Source organism: Armigeres subalbatus, chromosome 2 (genome assembly GCF_024139115.2).
Source record: "Armigeres subalbatus isolate Guangzhou_Male chromosome 2, GZ_Asu_2, whole genome shotgun sequence".
Taxonomy (NCBI): Eukaryota; Metazoa; Arthropoda; class Insecta; order Diptera; family Culicidae; genus Armigeres; species Armigeres subalbatus.
Genome location: NC_085140.1, coordinates 118,672,644 through 118,694,608, shown reverse-complemented (window position 1 = coordinate 118,694,608; position 21,965 = coordinate 118,672,644). Strand labels below are relative to the sequence as shown.

Sequence of the window (21,965 nt, the reverse complement as noted above, 5' to 3'; positions counted from 1 at the left end):
GGATTGGTTTGGATTGGTTTGATTTGGTTGGATGTGGATTGGTTTGGATTGGTTGGTTTGGATTGGTTTGGATTTGGTTTGGATTGGTTTGGATTGGATTTGGTTGGATTGGTTTGGATTGGATTTGGATTGGATTTGGATTGGTTTGGATTGGTTTGGTTGGGATTTGGTTTGGTTGGTTTGGATTGGTTTGGATTGGATTTGGATTGGTTGGATTGGATTTGGATTGGTTTGGATTGGATTTGGTTGGTTTGGATTGGTTGGATTGGTTTGGATTGGTTTGGATTGGATTTGGATTGGTTGGATTGGTTTGGATTGGTTTGGATTGGTTTGGTTGGTTTGGATTGGTTTGGATTGGTTGGTTTGGTTGGTTTGGATTGGATTTGATTGGATTTGGATTGGTTTGGATTGGTTTGGATTGGTTTGGATTGGTTTGGATTGGTTTGGATTGGTTTGGATTGGTTTGGATTGGATTTGGATTGGTTTGGATTGGTTTGGATTGGTTTGGATTGGTTTGGATTGGTTTGGATTGGTTGGTTGGATTGGTTTGGATTGGTTTGGATTGGTTTGGATTGGTTTGATTGGTTTGGATTGGATTTGGATTGGTTTGGATTGGTTTGGATTGGTTTGGATTGGTTTGGATTGGTTTGGATTGGTTTGGATTGGTTTGGTTGGTTTGGATTGGATTTGGATTGGTTTGATTGGTTTGGATTTGGATTGGTTTGGATTGGTTTGGTTGGTTTGGTTGGTTTGGTTGGATTGGTTTGGATTGGTTTGGATTGGTTTGGATTGGTTTGGATTGGTTTGGATTGGTTTGGATTGGTTTGGATTGGTTTGGATTGGTTTGGATTGGTTTGGATTGGTTTGGATTGGTTTGGATTGGTTTGGTTGGTTTGGTTGGTTTGGATTGGTTGGATTGGTTTGGATTGGATTGGTTGGTTTGGATTGGTTTGGATTGGTTTGGATTGGTTTGGATTGGATGTGGTTTGGATTGGTTGGTTTGGATTGGATTGGTTTGGTTTGGATTGGATTGGATTGGTTTGGATTGGTTTGGATTGGATGTGGATTGGTTTGGATTGGTTTGGATTGGTTGGATTGGTTTGGATTGGATTGGATTGGTTTGGATTGGTTTGGATTGGTTTGGTTGGTTTGGATTGGTTTGATTGGTTTGGATTGGTTTGGATTGGTTGGATTTGGTTGGTTTGGATTGGATTTGATTGGTTTGGATTGGTTTGGATTGGGTTTGGATTGGTTTGGATTGGTTTGGATTGGTTGGTTTGGATTGGTTTGGATTGGATTTGGATTGGTTTGGTTGGTTTGGTTTGATTGGATTGGTTTGGATTGGATTGGTTGGTTTGGATTGGTTTGGATTGGTTTTGATTGGTTTGGTTGGATTGGATTGGTTGGATTTGGATTGGTTTGGTTGGATGTGGATTGGTTTGGATTGGTTTGGATTAAATGTGGATTGGTTTAGGATTGGATATGGACTGGATTGGTGTTGTATTTGGATTGGATTTGGATTGGTTTTGGATTGGTTTGGATTGGTTGGATTGGTTTGGGTTGGTTTGGTTGGTTTGGTTTGGTTGGTTTGGTTGGTTTGATTGGTTTGGATTGGATTGGGTTTGGTTGGTTGGATTTGGATTGGATTTGGTTTGGATTGGTTTGGTTTGGTTTGGTTTGGTTTGGTTTGGATTGGATTTGGATTGGTTTGATTGGTTTGGATTGGTTTGGATTGGATTTGGATTTGGATTGGTTTGGATTGGATTTGGTTGGATTTGGATTGGTTTGGATTGGTTTGGTTGGATTGGATTGGTTTGATTGGATTTGATTTGGATTGGTTTGGATTGGTTTGGTTTGGATTTGGGTGGTTTGGATTGGTTTGGATTTGGATTGGTTTGGATGGGATTTGATTGGTTTGATTTTGGATTGGTTTGGATTGGTTTGGATTGGATTTGGATTGGTTTGGTTGGTTTGGATTGGTTTGGATTGGTTTGATTGGTTTGGATTTGGATTTGATTGGTTTGGATTGGTTTGGATTGGTTTGGTTGGTTGGATTGGTTTGGATTGGTTTGGATTGGTTTGGATTGGTTGGATTGGATGTGGATTGGTTGGATTGATTGGATTTGGATTGGTTTGGATTGGTTTGGATTTGGTTTGGTTTGGATTGGTTTGGTTGGATTTGGATTGGATTTGGATTGGTTTGGATTGGATTTGGATTGGTTTGGATTGGTTTGGTTTGGTTGGATTTGGTTGGTTTGGATTGGTTTGGATTGGTTGATTGGTTGGATTGGTTGGTGGATTTGGTTTGGATTGGATTGGTTTGGTTGGATTGGTTTGGATTGGTTTGGATTGGTTTGGATTGGTTGGTTTGGTTGGATTTGGTTGGTTTGGATTGGTTTGGATTGGTTTGGATTGGTTTGGTTGGTTGGATTGGATTTGGATTGGTTTGGATTGGTTTGGATTGGTTTGGATTGGTTTGGATTGGTTTGGATTGGATTTGGATTGGTTTGGATTGGATTTGGATTGGTTTGGATTGGTTTGGTTGGTTTGGATTGGATTTGGATTGGTTTGGATTGGTTTGGATTGGTTTGGATTGGTTTGGTTGGTTTGGATTGGATTGGTTTGGATTGGTTTGGATTGGTTTGGATTGGTTTGGTTGGTTTGGATTGGTTTGGATTGGTTTGGATTGGATTTGGTTGGTTTGGATTGGTTTGGATTGGTTTGGATTGGTTTGGATTGGTTTGGATTGGTTTGGATTGGTTTGGATTGGTTTGGATTGGTTTGGATTGGTTTGGATTGGTTTGGTTGGTTTGGATTGGTTTGGATTGGTTTGGATTGGTTTGGATTGGTTTGGTTGGTTTGGATTGGTTTGGATTGGTTTGGATTGGTTTGGATTGGTTTGGTTGGTTTGGATTGGTTTGGATTGGTTTGGATTGGTTTGGATTGGTTTGGTTGGTTTGGATTGGTTTGGATTGGTTTGGATTGGTTTGGATTGGATTGGGATTGGATTGGTTTGGATTGGTTTGGATTGGTTTGGATTGGTTTGGATTGGTTTGGATTGGTTTGGATTGGTTTGGATTGGATTTGGATTGGATTGGTTTGGATTGGTTTGGATTGGTTTGGATTGGTTTGGATTGGTTTGGATTGGTTTGGATTGGTTTGGATTGGATGTGGATTGGATGTGGATTGGTTTGGATTGGATTGGATTGGTTTGGATGGGATTGGATTGGTTTGGATTGGTTTGGATTGGATGTGGATTGGTTTGGATTGGATGTGGATTGGATTGGATTGGTTTGGATGGGATTGGATTGGTTTGGATTGGATTTGGATTGGTTTGGATTGGTTTGGATTGGATTTGGATTGGTTTGGATTGGTTTGGATTGGTTTGGATTGGTTTGGATTGGTTTGGATTGGTTTGGTTGGTTTGGATTGGTTTGGATTGGTTTGATTGGTTTGGATTGGGTTGGTTGGATTTGGTTGGTTTGGATTGGATTTGGATTGGATGTGGATTGGTTTGGATTGGTTTGGTTGTGTTTGGTTGGTTTGGATTGAACGTGGATTGAACGTGGATTGTGTTTGGATTGGTTTGGATTGGATGTGGATTGGTTTGGATTGGTTTGGATTGGTTTGGATTGGATTGGATTGGTTTGGATTGGTTTGGATTGGTTTGGATTGGTTTGGATTGGATTTGGATTGGTTTGGATTGGTTTGGATTGTTGGATTTGGTTGGATTTGGATTGGGTTGGTTGGATTTGGATTGGTTTGGATTGGTTTGGATTGGTTTGGATTGGTTTGGTTGGTTTGGATTGGATTTGGATTGGATTTGGATTGGATTTGGATTGGATTTGGATTGGATTTGGATTGGATTTGGATTGGATTTGGATTGGATTTGGATTGGTTTTGGATTGGATGTGGATTGGATTTGGATTGGATTTGGATTGGATATGAATTGGATTTAGATTTAATTTGGAATAAATTTGCATTGGATTTAGATTTAATTTGGAATAGATTTGCATTGGATTGAGAAAGGGTGTGGATTTAATTGCATAAGATTTGGATTGAAATTGATTTAGATTGCAAAAGTTTGAAATGAGATTGAATTTAAATTGGATGGATTTGAATTAGATTTGGATTAAATTTGGATTGGAATTGATTTTTATAAGATTTGTATTGGATTAAGATTAAATTCGGATTGGATTTTGATAGCATCTGGATTGATTTTGAATTAGATTTGGAATATTTGAATTGGATGTGGATTAAATTTGGATAAGTTTGGATTAGATTTGGATTGGATTTTGATTGGATAGGAATTGGTTTTGGGTTTGATTGGATAAATAACAGTTTTCACTTAGAGTTATTTAAGTTGACACAAATTTGTATGTTGCTAATCTAACAGGATTTTTTGTTTGTTGGCCGTTTTTATTCTCTCCGCATGTTTCTGTATGTACAACGTCTCTGGGTACATTAAATTTATTCGTATGATGAAGAAATTCGTTTCTATTTTCCAATCCGGAACTATTTGGTGGAAATCCTTTAGGATTAAATTTTGTCGTGATCTCTATGTTATTTTGTGGAACATCTATTCAAGATAACCGCACTATTGGGGAAATTTCTGTACCAGTCATAGTTGGGTGTATTTTCCTGCCGTGTCTGGTCTGTCTGATGTATGTACGTTGACCATAATAGGTAGGGACGCGTGTAATATGTTGTGGTGCTACGCTACAATAATTACCACTAGGACCTGCGGCTAGTCCGGCGTCGGTCTTCTTCTTGCAGGTGGGATAGCGTCCACATTCGTTTCCTTCACGTTGGCCCAGGGAACAGGAGTCGTACGACATTACGCACACCTGGCTTGAGAGGCACCCGATGTCACTGCACTGGCGGCCATACTCTGGGAAGAAAATATGGGAAAATATGAGGTTAGTGAACTCAACGACCGGGCTGCATATGCTAATGGAGATTAAATATGGTTGTAACGAGGCTAATAATGTATATCATTATCCAAAGTTCAAGTAGTAATAATGACATGAACAATTGCATGTCTAGTAGATGGATGGTAATTCGACGAAATAAGTGACTAAAATCTGGCTCTTCAACGGTCATCAGCAGGGAGAAATGCCTTTTTGGTATTCTCTTTATTCGTCGTACTTCCCGTAAATGTAACAATACCTAAATTAACGGGCGAAATTAAGTTAAAAAAAACAGTCAAGCAAATCTGTGATTTTTAGCATTTGGATACAATTTTTAACGGATTATTGAGGCAAAATGCATCTGCAACACTAATTGAACGTAAGGAGCGGTACTGCTAAAAAATTGCAGATGAAAAGTGTTTTGCCTTCATGATTATACGGCTTTGTTTTAATGTGAATGTTATCAATATGAGCTCGCTATATCTATAGGTTTTCATCACCATTCAACAGTAAATCACATCCGGTACTAAATATAGTTTAATGTGGCATCAATTGTGCTAAGGTCAAATGAATACAAAATGCATCCAGTTTGTGCAGAGAAGGACAGAGCTGTCAGCCACTACACTCTCATGCATTATTCGTCGTCACACGCCTGATGAACATGACCCGATTATCACACGTCCATCATTACTTATCCCGTTCCGAAAAGCAGTGTTCCTCGAATTTTTCAACGTCGTCGTCACTCGTCGCACTACGGTCGTTTTGGCACAAGACTTACGGAAACATTGTCCGGTCTTATCTCGGTCAGTAGTGCTATGGATCGGTTTAACCCACTGAGCGCCACACGTATGCATGCACGTGGCCCAAACGAAACCCCCTAACCTGTAAAATGCAAATATAGGCACCCATTGTCCTTCGTCACATGCCGTAGCCTCAGTGCTGGGTCTGCTGCTTTACAACATTGCACCGCATAAATAGTCCACCGACTGAACGGGTAGGCCTCTTGCCTTTGTTTGCCTTGGTGACCGCAAAAATTAACAACTTTAACATTTTTTTTCTGTGTCCTGTTCAATTTTCTGCTTGGCCGTGCTACGTGGGAATCCTTATCTCAGGATTACATAAATGAACGATGTTCTGTGTTAGGGCCGCAGCCGTTCTGTTGGTTGAATCACTTTTTCACGTACTTTTGCTGCACTACCCCTGCCGCAATCTGATGGTGTCCTTCCCACAGATCCCCTAAAAACCCTCCCGGAGCAGAACCCAGGCACGTCCGGCGGAGAGTTATTCCGTTCTGTAGGCGCAGGCAGCCGAATTGCCTTTGTATGTACCACCACGACCGTTCCGTGTTCGACCGGGGACCAGGACCAACAACAACGTATCGTTCATTGTCGGTTCTTTGTTCTTGGATCAGGCCAGTCCACAATTGTGGCAGCACTAGCAGTTCGTCGACGTAAAAAGCAACATAAGGAACACAGTGTATGCTGGTTTTGTTGTGCACCAGGCCCGAGCAGCCAGGCAGGCCAGGAACCGGCAGCGCACCAATCACAAATCCTTTCTTTCCTACATAAAGCATACAATTTTGCAGATTCCTGCTTTTTATGGTGCTTATAAACTCTGCGCTATGCACGGAATGCTTTCTGTTTGAATTCAAATGATCATCGGTACGTGTTTCGAGTAACTAATCATCAAACACAGTGCTCCCGATAAAATTCGATCGGAAGCGGAATCCAGCGAACGGGTTGTCAGGAGGGCTGACGCGGAGATGTATTGGGCTGATTGTTTGGTTCGACTCGTCTCGTACCACAAATTTATGGAATTTTTGGGTAGTGTTTCTCAATCCTTGCGAACAAGTCGATTGATTGAATTCTGTAGTAGATGTCTGCGTATCTCAAAGGGATCTGAAGTAGACTGATTTTGCTTTGCTAATAAACCACTTGAAAATGTTTTAAAATATCGTTGTTTTAATAGTTTTTGCCAAATTGTGTTAAGCCCTCAGTACACTGTTTGTCATAATGACAAATATTTGTCAAGTCAGCCTGAAATCCATGTCGATTTCTAATCAGTCTGATAGATGTCCGGAAAAACTTGACAAATATTTGTCAATATAACAAACAGTGGACTGCGGGCTTTAGATGTATCGACGTAATTTCATAAATATTTGACCCAACATCTTATGATTCTACTGTATTTCCACGTAATATTTTTATATTGACTTCACAAAAATATCTTCTGATTTGGGAAAGTTATCCTGAATTTTCCTGAGAATTTTATATCAACTCTACAATTACTCGTGAACTTTATGACGATTTTGCCGCGGAAAGTCAGGAAAGATTTTCACATTTTTTGACGTTTTGACGTTGAACAACGTCTTACCCGAAGGTACAAATCAGAATCTAAAATTGGGGACCATCACGAAATTATTTTAGATTTTGAACGTTGATAGCGCCTTTATCTATCGATGGAGCAACGACAGCAAGTCCAGAAGATCAAGAACATCGTTAAGCCCGACAACAGCCGAAATAGAAACCACAGACCAGTGCTGTCAAAAGTCATCGTCGCAGCCCGAAATACCACACTAGTGACGGGTTGTAGTATCGTCACTAGGGTAAAAGCACCTTTTGTGTTGTTATATTTACGGTAGTGTAGTTTTTAGAGCAAGCGAAGACAGCTTGGGAATATCGTTGAAAACGTAAATTATCCTCAAATAGCTTGTTTGTTTTTGGCCTTTGCACCAATAGTTGTGAGTCACGAGAGAAAATAAAAAGATTCGCAACTATAGGAAAACGAATTAAAAAATTCCGCAACTACCGCAAGAACCTACTGCTATTCCGCAAGAACCGAAATCCGTACAGCACCGAAATTCATCCACTTAATTATATATCAATAAATTAAAGGAGATTTAAGGTTATCAATTTATTAATAATTTTGCTGATGGAATCCATATACTTGAGAGAAGACTTTTAGGCCCTAGAGAAGAAAAGTAGGCTTTGAAAATAAGGACAATCCTCACGGAATCCAAATTTTAAAGTACTCGTGTTCTGAAGGGTACAAGGGTACAGCAACGCACAATTTTAATTTTTTATTGCTGCGACGCAGCAAAGCTGAAATATTAAAAAAAGACAGATGTGCGTTACTTCCGTATTGAGTGGGGTGCCCTTGAAAAAGCTAGTACTTTCAAATTTGGATTCCGTGAGGATTGTCCTTAAAACAACACAAATCAAAAACAAATCGCCACTCACCAAACGTGGAGTTTCTAGCGCGTGTAGAGCATAATTGCACCAAAAGTAACTGTGTTTTAATTGCGATTATTAAAATAAGATGGGATCGCTTCTCAAGGTGCGCATTGAACTATTTACAGTGCTAGTTTAGTCTATCAGTCTGCTTCAATTTAAATATTTAGTTAAAAAAATACATGTACGGATTTTCATTCGAACGGTGAACGGGTTTCGATTCAGGAGGTATTGATTTAATTGCTTATTTTATCATGTTTTTTGTAGTTTTTAATGTGTTAATGCAGAACACTTCAAAAGTAGAGGATTTCGTGCTTTTGTATCAACGGCAAACGTTTCGTTTGCATGTGATTCCTTTTTACTAGAGACTTTTTCATATACCTAGGTGCTTAAGTGTACGGATTTCGATGTCCCAGGTATCGGAACATTGTACCAATAATTGCAGGGATGATTTTAGGTAACAATGACAGCAGTTGCAACACGTTTCGCATATAATAGTGTTTATGGGCTTTTGAACACACCCTCAAGGGGGCAGCAGGGACTTTGTCCAAGGGCTTGACGACCCCTCCCCATAGCCACTGCGAGTTAGACCGGGACCATCGTCCCTAACCCCTAATCCCAAGGCGTCAAGCGACCCGTGCCGAGGGGATGCATGGCCAGGGGGGTGAAATAATAAGCTAGGGCTTTAACGGAGCCTGTGGGGTACCTGGGCACCCTCCACAGTAATTGTCCCTTACCGCGTCATGCTGGGCTCTGGCGTGGTGGACCTCTTTTCCCGAGCAACTCGTGGGACCAAAATGGAAAACCAAGTCAATTCTTCAATTAGTGGTAGTAGTGTAGGCGACAACCCCTTCGCAAGAGGTGGGTTGTTCAGGTTTCCGCCTAGGAGGCCAGAGGCAATAGTCGGCAGCTTAGTGCGCAGCGCCAGCGTGGGTCACTCAACCTTCCTCTCGGCTAGAAAAACGCCGGTAGGGGTTATTAACAGCCCATGGCTTGTGGAGGCGATGAACCGCAAACGCGATGGGCTTTCGGCCTTCGAGGTGGCGACGGAACAGCTGGACGCCATCATCGACTTTGCGTCATCGAAGCATAATATCAGCAAGGACCTCAAGAGGAGCTTGCAGAAACTTCGAAAGTCGATGCTGGACGCCGAGCTGGAGAGGGCGGTCGGGACGGCCAAGTGTAAACCCGTGAAATCGGTGGAGTCGAGGTCTACCCAGACTGAGGCCCAAGGATTCGCGGACTCGGGCAAGGTCGAATCGACCGAAGGCGTGCCAGCGAAGACGGTAGTGCCAAAGTCTACCCAGACTGAGGCTCAAGTATTTGCGGGTACGTCGGGGGTGACTGTTCCAACGGAGCAGACACAAAAACGGGGGAGACAGTCTCCAGGGGATGAGCTCCCTTGGGGTTGCTCCAAGCTGCGGAAGGTTACTACCCCGAACAAGGGTAGTGGGGCTGGGAAGCTGAACCCCGGCCAGGTACCTCCAAAACCGGGGGAGGAAGGACCTGGAAAGGTCCGTCCACCCAGGAAAGACGGTGGCAAGGGGTTACGGCAGGCTGAAAGTTCTCAGCCGCACCAGACCAGGGAAATAGAGGGGGATGACGCCTCCTGGACCCTGGTCAAGAACAAGAGGAAACCGAAGACGTAGGGTAGGGTAGGCGCCAATCACTCCAGGGGCGATGCCCTAGTCATCACGGCGGACGAGGCTAAGTACTCGGACGTCTTGAAGGCGATGAGGAGTGACGTCAAGCTCGGTGAACTCGGCGCCGACGTACGTCGAATAAGACGTACCCGGATGGGCGAGATGATCCTCGAGCTGAAGCGGGGCGTCTCGCAAAAGAGCGCCACCTACAAGAAGTTGGCGGAGGAAGTCCTAGGCGAGACGGTCAAGGTGAGGGCACTCACGACGGAGGTGGATCTAAGGGTTAAAGACCTGGACGAGATCACCGAAGTCGAAGAGCTCGTCACGGCTCTGCGGCGACAGTGTGAAGTGGAGACGCCCATCGCAGCCGTTCGGCTACGGAAAGGTCCGGCAGGGACGCAGGTAGCATTGGTTCGGCTATCTGCAGCGGACGCCTCCAAGGTAGTCAAGTTAGGGAGCGTCAAAGTGGGATGGTCGGTATGCCCTGTGCGCATATACGAGCAACCCGAAGTTTGCTTCAAGTGCCTGGAACCGTGGCACAAGCAATGGGACTGCAACTGACAGAAGCAATCTCTGCCGACGCTGCGGATTAGAGGGACATAAGGCACAATGCTGCACGAACCCTCCCAATTGTTTGATTTGTTCCAGCAAAGCTGTGAACAGCAAGCACCCCATGGGGGGTTCGATGTGCCCGGCGTTTAAGCGTGCTGCAAAATCAAAATGCAGGTAACGCAGCTGGCTTGCTCGGCCTCGCCCGAGTGTTTGGTGTGCGCAGGTTTAGAGGAAACGGCGGAACACGTGTTGTTCGTGTGCTCACGTTTTCGCGCAATGCGTGACCACATGCTTGTCACATGTGGTCTGGACACTACCCCGGACAACCTAGTTCGGAGGATGTGTAAAGATGAAGTTGGCTGTAACGCCGTTTTATCGGCTATCGCCCAAATCGTCTCGGAGCTACATAGAAGGTGGCGCGTGGACTTAAGGATGGCTAGTTCAGGCGCAAATAAGAGGTGGTCCAAGGGATCGGAGTCGGCTTCATGGGTCATACCGGTGGTCATGCTCTATGCTCCGAACAAGTGGCCGCGCGAAGAACAACATGGTATCGTCGCTTTCGCGGCGTCGGTCAACCGGGCGGGTTCCGAGCCCGAGGACGGAAAGGGGTCCTCGTCAAGGCTGGGGCAGGCGTAGGCACCGCGTCGGCAAGTCCCTCTGTGTGCTGGCGAATAGGCCCTATCGCAGAAAGGTCAATTTGGGGTGCACGCGGCATCATCATTCTTGATACTAGTCGTGCAGAGGGAAGCAGGCGCGAAGTCGACCCACCTTCCGAGGACATAGGGCGTGGTAAGGCCACCTGGAAAGCCGGCAACGCGCTGGCACGATACCATGGTGTTCTTCTAAAAAAGCGAGTTACGATGTTCGGTGCTGCAAGGACACGCAGCTAACCTCGAGGGTGCGTTGTGCACTGGCCCCCCTTTGAAGCACTACTTTCTGGTTGTACCGAAGGGACTATGGGCTTGGCGGCAATGAAAACGGCTTAGCGGGTCGGGAATGTAGTCCTGCCTCCTTCGGTGATCCCTAACCCCGCACTTCCTCGTCAACCCAGGATGTCTGTTGAGCAAATTCCCCCTCCATTGTTTAGGAAGAAAAAAAAACACACCCTCAAGGTTAGTTAACTCTCAAAGACCTTGGACGAATGGATCTTTTTTCAAATGGCTCACATTCAGCACCTGATCGTCGGAATTCCTCGCGGTTTCGTTTGAGCTCAATGGGAATAGCTATATTTTTGCTTGATACATATTTAGACCGAAATTACTGTTCCGATCCGAGTTATCGCAAAAAATAAGTATGCGCGGGGGTCGATTTTCCTGTAATTGGAAAATCAACATCAACAATGTTCTGAACGTGTTCACGCCCGAAATTTATCAAATCAAACATCAAACCATGTCAAAAATATATTTGTAAAGATTACACGCCGATAATTTTTCACTATTTGAAACTTTTTGATTGACTGGATTCAGAATGGTTACAATGCTGTGGTATGGGCTACAAAATCAATTACAATGAAATATGCATCCGGCTGAACAAACTTTACAAATAAAGAGGTTTTAAAATTTCAATTTCAATGGAGAGGTGGGGAGAGAAAAAATTGAAATTCTTACCAGGGGTCAGGGGTGGAGAGAGCAGTGCCATTACACCAATTACAATGAAACTGGGCATGTGGTTGAAAACACATTGATGTATATAACATCACAATATTGTCTTTCCGTGTAACCTACAGAATGATCAGCAGGCGCAGTGCAATCATTGCACTGTGACGTCATCACCTTTCCTATCTCCTTCCCACCAGAAGGAAATTAGGAAACAACAGGACCAGCTCCTGTCAAATTTGACAGGTAGTGGTCCTGTTGTTTTCTAATTTTCTTCAGGTGAGAAGGAGATAGATAAAATCCGTGCAATGCCCTATAGAGGTAATAAACTATAGAGGAAGATTGTCGCTGTCGTCACAGGCGAAACATCTTTTGCTGACGAGGATAGGGCACTAAATGTCGACGAAGGAAAAATCAGTAGGTACGTTTTGACAGATAGGTACCCAACATGTTTGGGGACGATAACAAAGGGAATCGCAGCGACAATCGTCCTCTATAGTTTATTACCTCTATTCGCAGCGCGCAACACTGCTGTGCGTTATTCTTAATTTTAGGGTCTGTCTCATTTGGAGAATTAAACTGAAATTAAACTTAATAGTGACAGATTACTTTATACAGATATCAAATCAATTTTCAACGATGTCCTATTGGAATTGCTGGGTAGCACCAGCCGGGTTATTTTTTAATTTTCGGACTGTCCCTTTTAAGTTTGATTCTCTAAATGATTATTATTATTTATTCAGACTAAGGTCGAAGAGTGCGGTATATAAGAGTCTTCTCCATTCGGCTCGGTCCATGGCTACACGTCGCCAACCACGCAGTCTATGAAGGGTCCGTAAGTTATCTTCCACCTGATCGGTCCACCTTGCCTGCGGCGCACCTCGCCTTCTTGTGCCCGTCGGATCGTTGTCAAGAACCATTTTCACCGGGTTATTGTCCGACATTCTGGCTACGTGCCCGACCCACCGCAGTCGTCCGATTTTCGCGGTGTGAACGATGGATGGTTCTCCCTGCAGCTCATGCAACTCGTGGTTCATTCGCCTCATCCACGTACCATCCGCCATCTGCACCCCACCATAGATGGTATGCAGCACTTTCCTTTCGAAAACTCCAAGTGCGCGTTGGTCCTCCACGAGCATCGTTCAGGTTTCGTGTCCGTAGAGAACTACCGGTCTAATGAGCGTTTTGTAGATAGTTAGTTTGGTACGGTGGCGAACTCTATTCGATCGGAGCGTCTTGCGGAGTGCAAAGTAAGTACGATTTCCATCCACTATGCGTCTTCGAATTTCTCTGCTGGTATCATTTTCGGCAGTCACCAGTGAGCCTAAGTAGGGGAAGTGGGGGTAGCACGCCCATAGGGGTTAAAACGCGCCACCCCTGAATAAGGTTAAATATCCCCATTTTGATTATTTTCAATAGTCTATACGATAAAGCAATGAAAAATATTGCCATTGGATACATATATTTCATGATTTTTCTCTAGTTATACATGAAAAACTCGAAAAAACGATTTTTGCGTGTTTTGATGCAATTCTAGCTCGGTGGAATTTAGTCTTTCTGTCGCTGTTATACATTGATAAATTAATAATTGAGCCATGAGCCATGCTGCTTACTCGTGTTCTTTATGTTCCACACGAAATCGTCGTCAAAAATGGTTTTAAAACGATTTTATGGGCCTTCAAACTTCTGAGGTCGGTGTGGGGCATTACGCCCATGCTCATTTCGTATGACCGAAACAGCTGAAACATTCGAGTCAAGTACAAGACATTGAAGACGACCACACAGTTGTGGTCGAAATACGTATCTGCAAAGATAACGAAAATTAACTGGTGGAATTAAATGGACAGTACTTAATTCGTCTTAGACGGTTTGAAACATTCGGTTAATTGCCTTAATGTAGGCAATTAAAATGAAAATCAGTACGATAAGCACATGCGCGTTTTAACCCATCCACTGGCGCATCTCACCCCGCATGGTTTCAAAATCATTTTTTTTCGGGTGCTTTTTAAAAATCAAATTTCTGTGCAATAAAATGGACAATTAGATATCTGTTATCGGTAGTCAGTCGCAGATATGCTGTTCTTCAGTATGCGCTGATGAAAACTGGCTGAAATGGTGGTTTTCATTGATAAAAATGGCATTTTCCTTAACGTGGGCGTCCTACCCCCAGTTCCCCTACACAAATTCTTTTTTTATTCCTTTCTTTATTTGTTAGGTACCGTCTACGGGGGTGTCATTGGGCCAAAATGTGGTATGCTTCAAGTAAATGTTACAAAGCTCTAGAAGTTAATATTGGAATCAAGTTGTAATTAGTTAGGTACAAGCTTGAACAATAAATTTACCACTGTGTGGGGAAAAAATAATAAATGAGAGAAATTCTTCAAAGTTATATGTTGTTTAAAATTGTCCCATTCTCACCCCTCACAGGGGGTGACATTGGGCCACATACAATAAAGTTTAGCGGTGACGATCCAACGATTCAATCGTTCGTTAAAAATAATTGCCTACATTACGGCTTTTACCAACTATGTATGGCAAATCAACCAAAGGCTTGGCCCAATCTCACCCCTTTTTAGCATGCATTGCTCGTTGCTACGAAAAAACAAGACCGCTAAATAAATATTCATAAAATTCGATAAAACAACAAACAGATTATCGTAACATGATCACCAGGTATCCATCGATCTAAAATTTAGTTATGTAATAGATTTGTGGAGCATTACTGACACTATTTTAATACGGGTTCATTCGATCAATAGTTTTACATTCAAATTCCAAGCATTATGGTACGAGCACAATTAATCCTTGGAATTTGTTTTGTGATTTCCTAGACGTGAATTTTAATATAATTTCGAACCGTTTGAAGTTTTCATCAAAATTCGTAACAGTTTCGGAGATATTAGAAGTTGAAACATTTTTCGTTTTTGGCCCAATCTTACCCCCTAGGCCAGCGGTTCTCAACCTTCTTTCTGAGAGGTACCCCTTCGAACTTTTGCATTCTTTGATGTACCCCCTCTTAATAAGTTTAACTTATAAGATATAAGAAAAACGGACCTGAAACTTTCCAATTCTAATTAAGTTTATACATCAAGTTTCCTACAATAAAGAGGAAATTTCGGAGGCTTCCGAGCCTCTTGAAAGGAGGCTTCCGAGCCTCTTGAAAGGAGGCTTCCAAGCCTCTTGAAAGAAGGCTTCCGAGCCTCTTGAAAGGAGGCTTCCGAGCCTCTTGAAAGGAGGCTTCCGAGCCTCTTGAAAGGAGGCTTCCGAGCCTCTTGAAAGGAGGCTTCCGAGCCTCTTGAAAGGAGGCTTCCGAGGCCTCTTGAAAGGAGGCTTCTGAGCCTCTTGAAAGGAGGCTTGAGGCCTCTTGAAAGGAGGCTTCTGAGCCTCTTGAAAGGAGGCTTCTGAGCCTCTTGAAAGGAGGCCTGAGCCTCTTGAAAGGAGGCTTCTGAGCCTCTTGAAAGGAGGCCTGGAGCCTCTTGAAGGAGGCTTCTGAGCATCTTGAAAGGAGGCTTCTGAGGCTTCTTGAAAGGAGGCTTCCAGGCCTCTTGAAAGGAGGCTCTGAGGCCTCTCGAAAGGAGGCTCTGGGCCTCTCGAAGGAGGCTTCTGAGCCTCTCGAAAGGAGGCTTCTGAGGCCTCTTGAAAGGAGGCTTCTGAGCCTCTTGAAGGAGGCTTCCAAGCCTCTTGAAAGGAGGCCTGAGCCTCTTGAAGGAGGCTTGAGCCTCTTGAAGGAGGCCTGAGCCTCTTGAAGGAGGCTTCTGAGCCTCTTGAAAGGAGGCTTCCTGAGCCTCTTGAAAGGAGGCTGAGGCCTCTTGAAAGGATGCTTCTGAGGCCTCTTGAAAGGAGGCTTCTGAGGCCTCTTGAAGAGGCTGAGCCTCTTGAAAGGAGGCTTCTGAGCCTCTTGAAGGAGGCTTCTGAGCCTCTTGAAAGGAGGCTTCTGGCCTCTTGAAAGGAGGCTTCCAAGCCTCTTGAAAGGAGGCTGAGCCTCTTGAAAGGAGGCTCTGAGGCCTCTTGAAAGGAGGCTCCCGAACATCTTCAAAGGAGGCTTTGAACCCTCTTGAAAGAAGGCTTCTGAGCCTCTTGAAGGAGGCTTGAGGCCTCTTGAAAGGAGGCTTCTGGGCCTCTTGAAGGAGGCTTGAGCCTCTTGAAGGAGGCTGGAGCCTCTTGAAGGAGGCCTGAGGCCTCTTGAAGGAGGCTTCTGGCCTCTTGAAGGAGGCTTCTGAGTCTCTCAAAAGGAGGCTTCCAGGCCTCTCAAAGGAGGCTTCAGGCCTCTCAAAGGGAGGATTCCGAGACTCTCGAAAGAAGGCTTCAGAGCCTCTCGAAAGGAGGCCTGAGCCTCTCGAAGGAGGCTTCTGAGCCTCTCGAAAGGAGGCTTGAGCCTCTCGAAAGGAGGCTTGAGCCTCTCGAAAGGAGGCTCTGAGCCTCTCAGATGGAGGTTTCCGAGCCTCTCGGAAGGAGGTTTCCGAGCATCTTGAAAGGAGGCTTCCGAGCCTCTCGAAAGGAGGCTTCCGAGCCTCTCGAAAGGAGGCTTCCGAGCCTCTCGAAAGAAGGCTTCCGAGCATCTTGGAAGAACAACGAAGCTACTGAGCTTTCCGTTGCTTTCATGTCTCCAAAATATAGACTTCCGAACCTCAAAATTCAAAATTTCAGTACAGAAGCATATTCTTACCGTATTATTCATCATTTTTTCCCGATCAGGTAGATTACATTGAAAATTATCAATTGATTCGACGTCTTGCCCTTTTGATCTTTTGTCCCATACAATGTGCCATCCCTTCATACACTTTGCTTATAAAAACTGTATCAATAAGTTTTTATTGAAACTGTGATACATCCGCCATTACGCCTTTGTGTCCGAGGTACCCCCTGGGACCATCGAAGGTACCCCCAGGGGTACATGTACCCCAGGTTGAGAACAGCTGCCCTAGGCCCAATGCCACCCCGAACGATGGTACTCTGTGTTACTTAACCGCTACTGTGCCGAGATCTACTGTGGTATTTTGCTGTACAGAATCCAGACAGAATCTATTTTTAGATTTCCATAACCATTATCGTTGTCGTTGCCAGTCCATCTCATCGCGAGTCCATTGTGTCCGTTTGTCCATGTCGTGCGCATTCAATGATCGTTGCATTGTTCGGTTGGCATTTATCCGGGTACGTTGGAGGAATGCCTTCGAGAGGAACAAGTTCAGTCATCATCAGGCAACCGTGACGATAAGGCGCGTCTTCCAATATGCTACCGTATGGGCTGCGCATCCGACGACTGACGAGGGTTTGGTGGAGGGGCTGGGAATCGAATTCATGACCATTCGCTTGCAAGGCGAACGTGTAGCCACACACAAATTCTTCTACTACCTCGATTTGGTCACCACCGTTGCAAACTCGTGGTGGGTGGCTCACATTGTCTTCTCTTGAACCTCTTCCTATCATGTACTTTGTCTTCGACGTGTTGATGACTAGTCCGATCCGCTTAGCTTCCCTCTTCAGTCTGATGTAGGCCTCCTCCATCTGCTCAAAGTTACGTGCCATAATATCTAATGTCGTCGGCGAAGCCAAATAGTTGAACGGACTTATTGAAAATTATCCCTGCTCTTCGTATTACCCCTTCCAAAGCGATGTTGAATAGCAGTTATTTTCTTACACTAGAACACCGGAAGTGTGATTTTTTTTGGAACCATTCAGGCACGTCAAACAAAGTAGATCAACATACAGGAACATAGGTTTCTACGAAATAAGAAAAGTCCATATTGATCCGAAAAATGTTAAGGTTAAAAAGCTTGCGGTCGTTTAAAACCGCAAGGTGTATTGAGCTGGGACGGATTTCGGAAATCTTAATTTCAATATTCAGAGGTGAGTTTCGATAAGCCACTGGAAAAAGGACTGCGATTTTTTAAACCGCAAAGTGAGTTTAAAATGGCCATAGGCTACTAACAGACTACGAAAAATAGGATTGTGGTAAAAAATTACAAAGTGCGATTTGAAAAACCAATAATAAAAGTGAAAAGGTGAAACGTTGGGGTCAACTTTACGCGTTTAGATTTCATCAATTGCTCAATTGTATCTCGATACCCATAACTTTACTTTAACTTTTCTTAAATTCCACTTGAATCGCAGTACAATAGTTGCCAAGACGCTTCATTTCGACGCTATATACTTCGAATGGAAGCATTAGCGAAGCAGAATCCGGGATCGTCCTGGTCGTACATTCGTAGCCGTAAGTGTAATGAGCGAATTCCAGCTGAAATCACGTACAAAGAACTCAAGGCCGACTCCCCTAGCGACTTGGAGAATCTATTCGCCGACTGTTTCGAGAATGTGCACAGTACTAGCTCACCAATATTTTCAACGGGTAACATGCAGTCATCTCCTACACACGACTTGAATTTTCTCTTTCTAGCTGTAAGATGTGCTGAACGCCTTGAGGAATCTAGATACCTCAAAAGGGCCCAGTGTTGACAACATCCCTCCACTTTTCTTGAAAGAGTGCAGTATCAATGCAAACTCCATTGACGCTAATTTTTATCGGTCCCTGAATGAGAGCACATTCCCCGCAGCATGGAAGATAGCTTCAACCACGTCAATTTTCAAGGCTGTTAACAATCAAGCAGTAGAAAAATTACAGATTTTGATTTTATACAACCTGGCTAAAATTTTCGAGGAATTAGTACAGAAGTCTCTATATGCAGCGAATGTAAAGAGTTCAACGGTTTTGCCTTTCTTGTACAACTAAGTTGTACCGAAAGGCTATCATTTCACTCCAAAATCGAACTTTTGATAGAAGTCCCGGAGACCCATAGTGTTATATACCATTCGACTAAGCTCGATGAGCTGAACAAATGTCTGTCTGTCCGTGTGTGCGTGTGTGTGTGTGTATGTGTGTGCGTGTGTGTGTGCACAAAATGCCATAAAAAACATTAGCCAAATTTTCACATAGAAACTCTTAATCGATTTTCTTGCAACAAGTTGCATCCGACATAAACTAAAACGCTGTTGAGCACTATTGAATTTCATAATAATTGCAAATTGCTAAAAATAGATAATATTAAAATAGTGATGAGACATAGTCACATAGAACAATAATGTGTTATGAAAAATGCCTTGCATCTATGAATATTTTATCCGTGGCTTCCCATTAAGAGTTTCATCGTACTATAAAGATGCTCCTGTTGCACGCATTTAGGCGTAAGTATGCTCTTCGTTCAGTTTCATAGTACTATGTACATAGTACTAAATTGTCCGAAAGTCAAAATTCGATCATAGGAAATTCGAGAAACTTTTGGCAGCGCCATCTGTCGTCTACTAGTGTAAATTTTCTATCATAACATTAGACGGTGTAACTGTTTTGCCTTGTACATCGTCGAGGTGTAAGCGTAAAGGCTACATTTATTACCTTTTTACGCGAGAAAGGCGCCATCACCGCTAGGTGGATTAATCTGGGTTTTTTTTCTCAGATAAGCTTCACGACAACTCCCATGGAATGACTCTCTGAAGCTTCATGACTACGCCAGTCGATACAGGCTCATAGACCTTGAAACATTAGAGCTCAGACGGGTAAAACTGCAAAGAATGTTCATTTTTGATCTTATTAATAGTTACATAGATTCTTCACTTCTTCACTTCTCCAAAACATAAATTTGTATGCAACTACACTCCAGCTTCGCGACCGACCTATTCGTTCGTTAGACGCCACAGAACCTCCTTTGAACACACTGATCCGTTTGATAGTTGTGTAAGATTGTTTAATGATGTCGGTGCTGTTTTTGATTTTAATATGTCCCTGTCAATGTTTAAAAAATAGATTGGAAACTTAGCATAAGAATCACTCTGTGGATTTTTCTTTTAACATACGAGACGAAGACCGGCAGCCGAATCTTTTATGGCAATATCTCATAAAAAACACCTTAAAATGTCAAACTTAACTATGTGTATACAAGTTAAACATCTTTTCAAAAAAAAAGTTAAAATCTGACTTCCCTCACAAGTCATCAATCAAGAAATAATTAAACAAAATGAAAAATTTTGGCCGATATATTCGTGATTCGTTTCAATAAGGCGAATGAACTACGAATTGCATCAGCTGTTGGGAGAACCATCCATCGTTCACACTGCGAAAATCGTAAGACTGCGGTGGGCCGGGCACGTAGCCAGAATGTCGGACAGTAATCCGGTGAAAATGGTTCTCTACAACGATCCGACGGGAACAAGAAGGCGAGATGCACAGCGAGCAAGCTGGATCGATCAGGTGGAGGACGAAGAACAGACTGCGTGGTTGGCGAAGTGCAGCCATGGACCGAGCTGAATGGAGAAGACTTTTATGTATTGCACAGGCCACTCCGGCCTTAGTCTGGTAATAAAAAATTGTTTTAATAAATCAAAAATTAACCAAAAACAAACCACGTAAAAAGCGACCACTCCAGTTGTTACAATAGTGCTGTCCAATGAGCAGCTCGAAGTAGCTCGAAGTTGTTCCTGTCGGACTATCGACGGTATTTGCGGAAACAGCTACGACGATAAGCAGAGCAAACAAAGCACAACGAACAGCGGTCAAACACCAGCGCGTCGGAAGGGAATCGAAATTCAGGTTAAAGAAACGTAAATCGCGAGGAAAACTCACTTTCAATGGAACTTTATTTACAACGAATAAAAGTCGCGTCCACGCGGATACAAAAACAATTTTGGTATGAAAAAATAAACATTGTTGCCAGTTCGGCTTACTTGTCCTGAAGCGAGGGGTGATCGGTGATCACGACAAACAAACGAAAAAGGCGTAAGCATTGCTTTCCGTCACTCCTCCTCAATGTGCAGCCATTTTACGCTGAAACCCCGAGCATATCCCGGAAACGCTCGAGCTTCGTAGGCCCAAGAGGCTTTGTTAAGACGTCCGCTGCCATAACGTCGGTCGAACAATACTCCAGGGTCAACTGTCCACTGCTACATAGCTCCTCTACGTATCGCTCCTTCGTGTCGATATGTTTCGACCTTCGACTTGATCGACCAGTCTTCGCAAATGATATGCAACTCTGATTGTTTTCTCGAATAATTGTCGGTCTGATCTGCTCCTCTTCCAGGTCAATTAGCAGTTTCCTAAGCCAGATTGCGTCCTGGCTGGCCTCACAAAGCGCGACATATTCGGCTTCCATGGAGCTGAGAGTCACGCACGTTTGACGTCTGCTTGCCCATACGACCGCTCCGTCACCAAACTTGATGACAAACCCCGATGTTGAACGGCGTGTTTCTGCGTCATCTGCCCAGTCCGAATCGCTGTACCCCGAAAGAACACTGTCTCTACCGGCTCTCAGATGTAGGTAGTACTCTTTTGTACCCTGTAAATAGCGCAGTACACGTTTAGCAGCCGTCCAATCACGTTCCGTTGGTTTCGCAAACTTTCGTCCAAGGATTGCCGCACTAGCGGCGATATCCGGTCGGGCACACACCGATAGGTAGAGCAGACCGCCTACCAAGCTTCTGTATTGGGTAACGTTCTCGAAATCACTACTAGTATCTACGGTCTTTACGTACCCAGGATCCATTGGGCATTTCGCGGATTTGGCTTGACTCATCCCGAACTTGTCAATCAGCTGTTGGATATACGCCAGCAAACGTAATTTGAATGCTCCTCCTTCACGTTTCACCTCCATACCAAGGAAATGGCTTACATCCCCCAAGCAAGTCAGTTGAAATTCATCATTGAGGGCCTCAATAACTCGCTGAATCTCACTTTCGTCGACCGATGCGACAAGAATGTCGTCCACATAGACCAATAGAAAAACAGTTGTAACTCGTACCTTTTTTATGAACAAACATTGATCAGCGGTAGACTGTTGGAAACCAAGCCGACCCAGAACTTCCTGAAGCTTCTTGTTCCAACACCTCGCCGACTGCCGCAGCCCGTATATGCTGCGTTTGAGCCGACAAACCAGCTCCTCCTGGCCGGATACAGCGTAACCCGGCGGTTGCTTCATATACACGTCCTCTTGAAGCTCCGCGTTCAAATACCCGTCTTTATATCAAGATGTTTAACTGCAAGCCCTTTCTTAG

General features: G+C 43.8%; 1 protein-coding gene across 1 annotated transcript in view; it reads right to left on the bottom strand.

Annotated features, from left to right (window-relative positions):
* The window catches only part of LOC134210723 (leukocyte receptor cluster member 8 homolog), a 126,642-nt gene that overhangs the window by 12,522 nt on the left and 92,155 nt on the right, over window positions 1–21,965 (bottom strand). Inside the window, exon 2 of the mRNA XM_062686961.1 lies at window positions 4,733–4,891. Coding sequence (XP_062542945.1) covers window positions 4,733–4,891 — 159 coding nt within the window. The remainder of the gene's footprint in view (window positions 1–4,732; window positions 4,892–21,965) is intronic.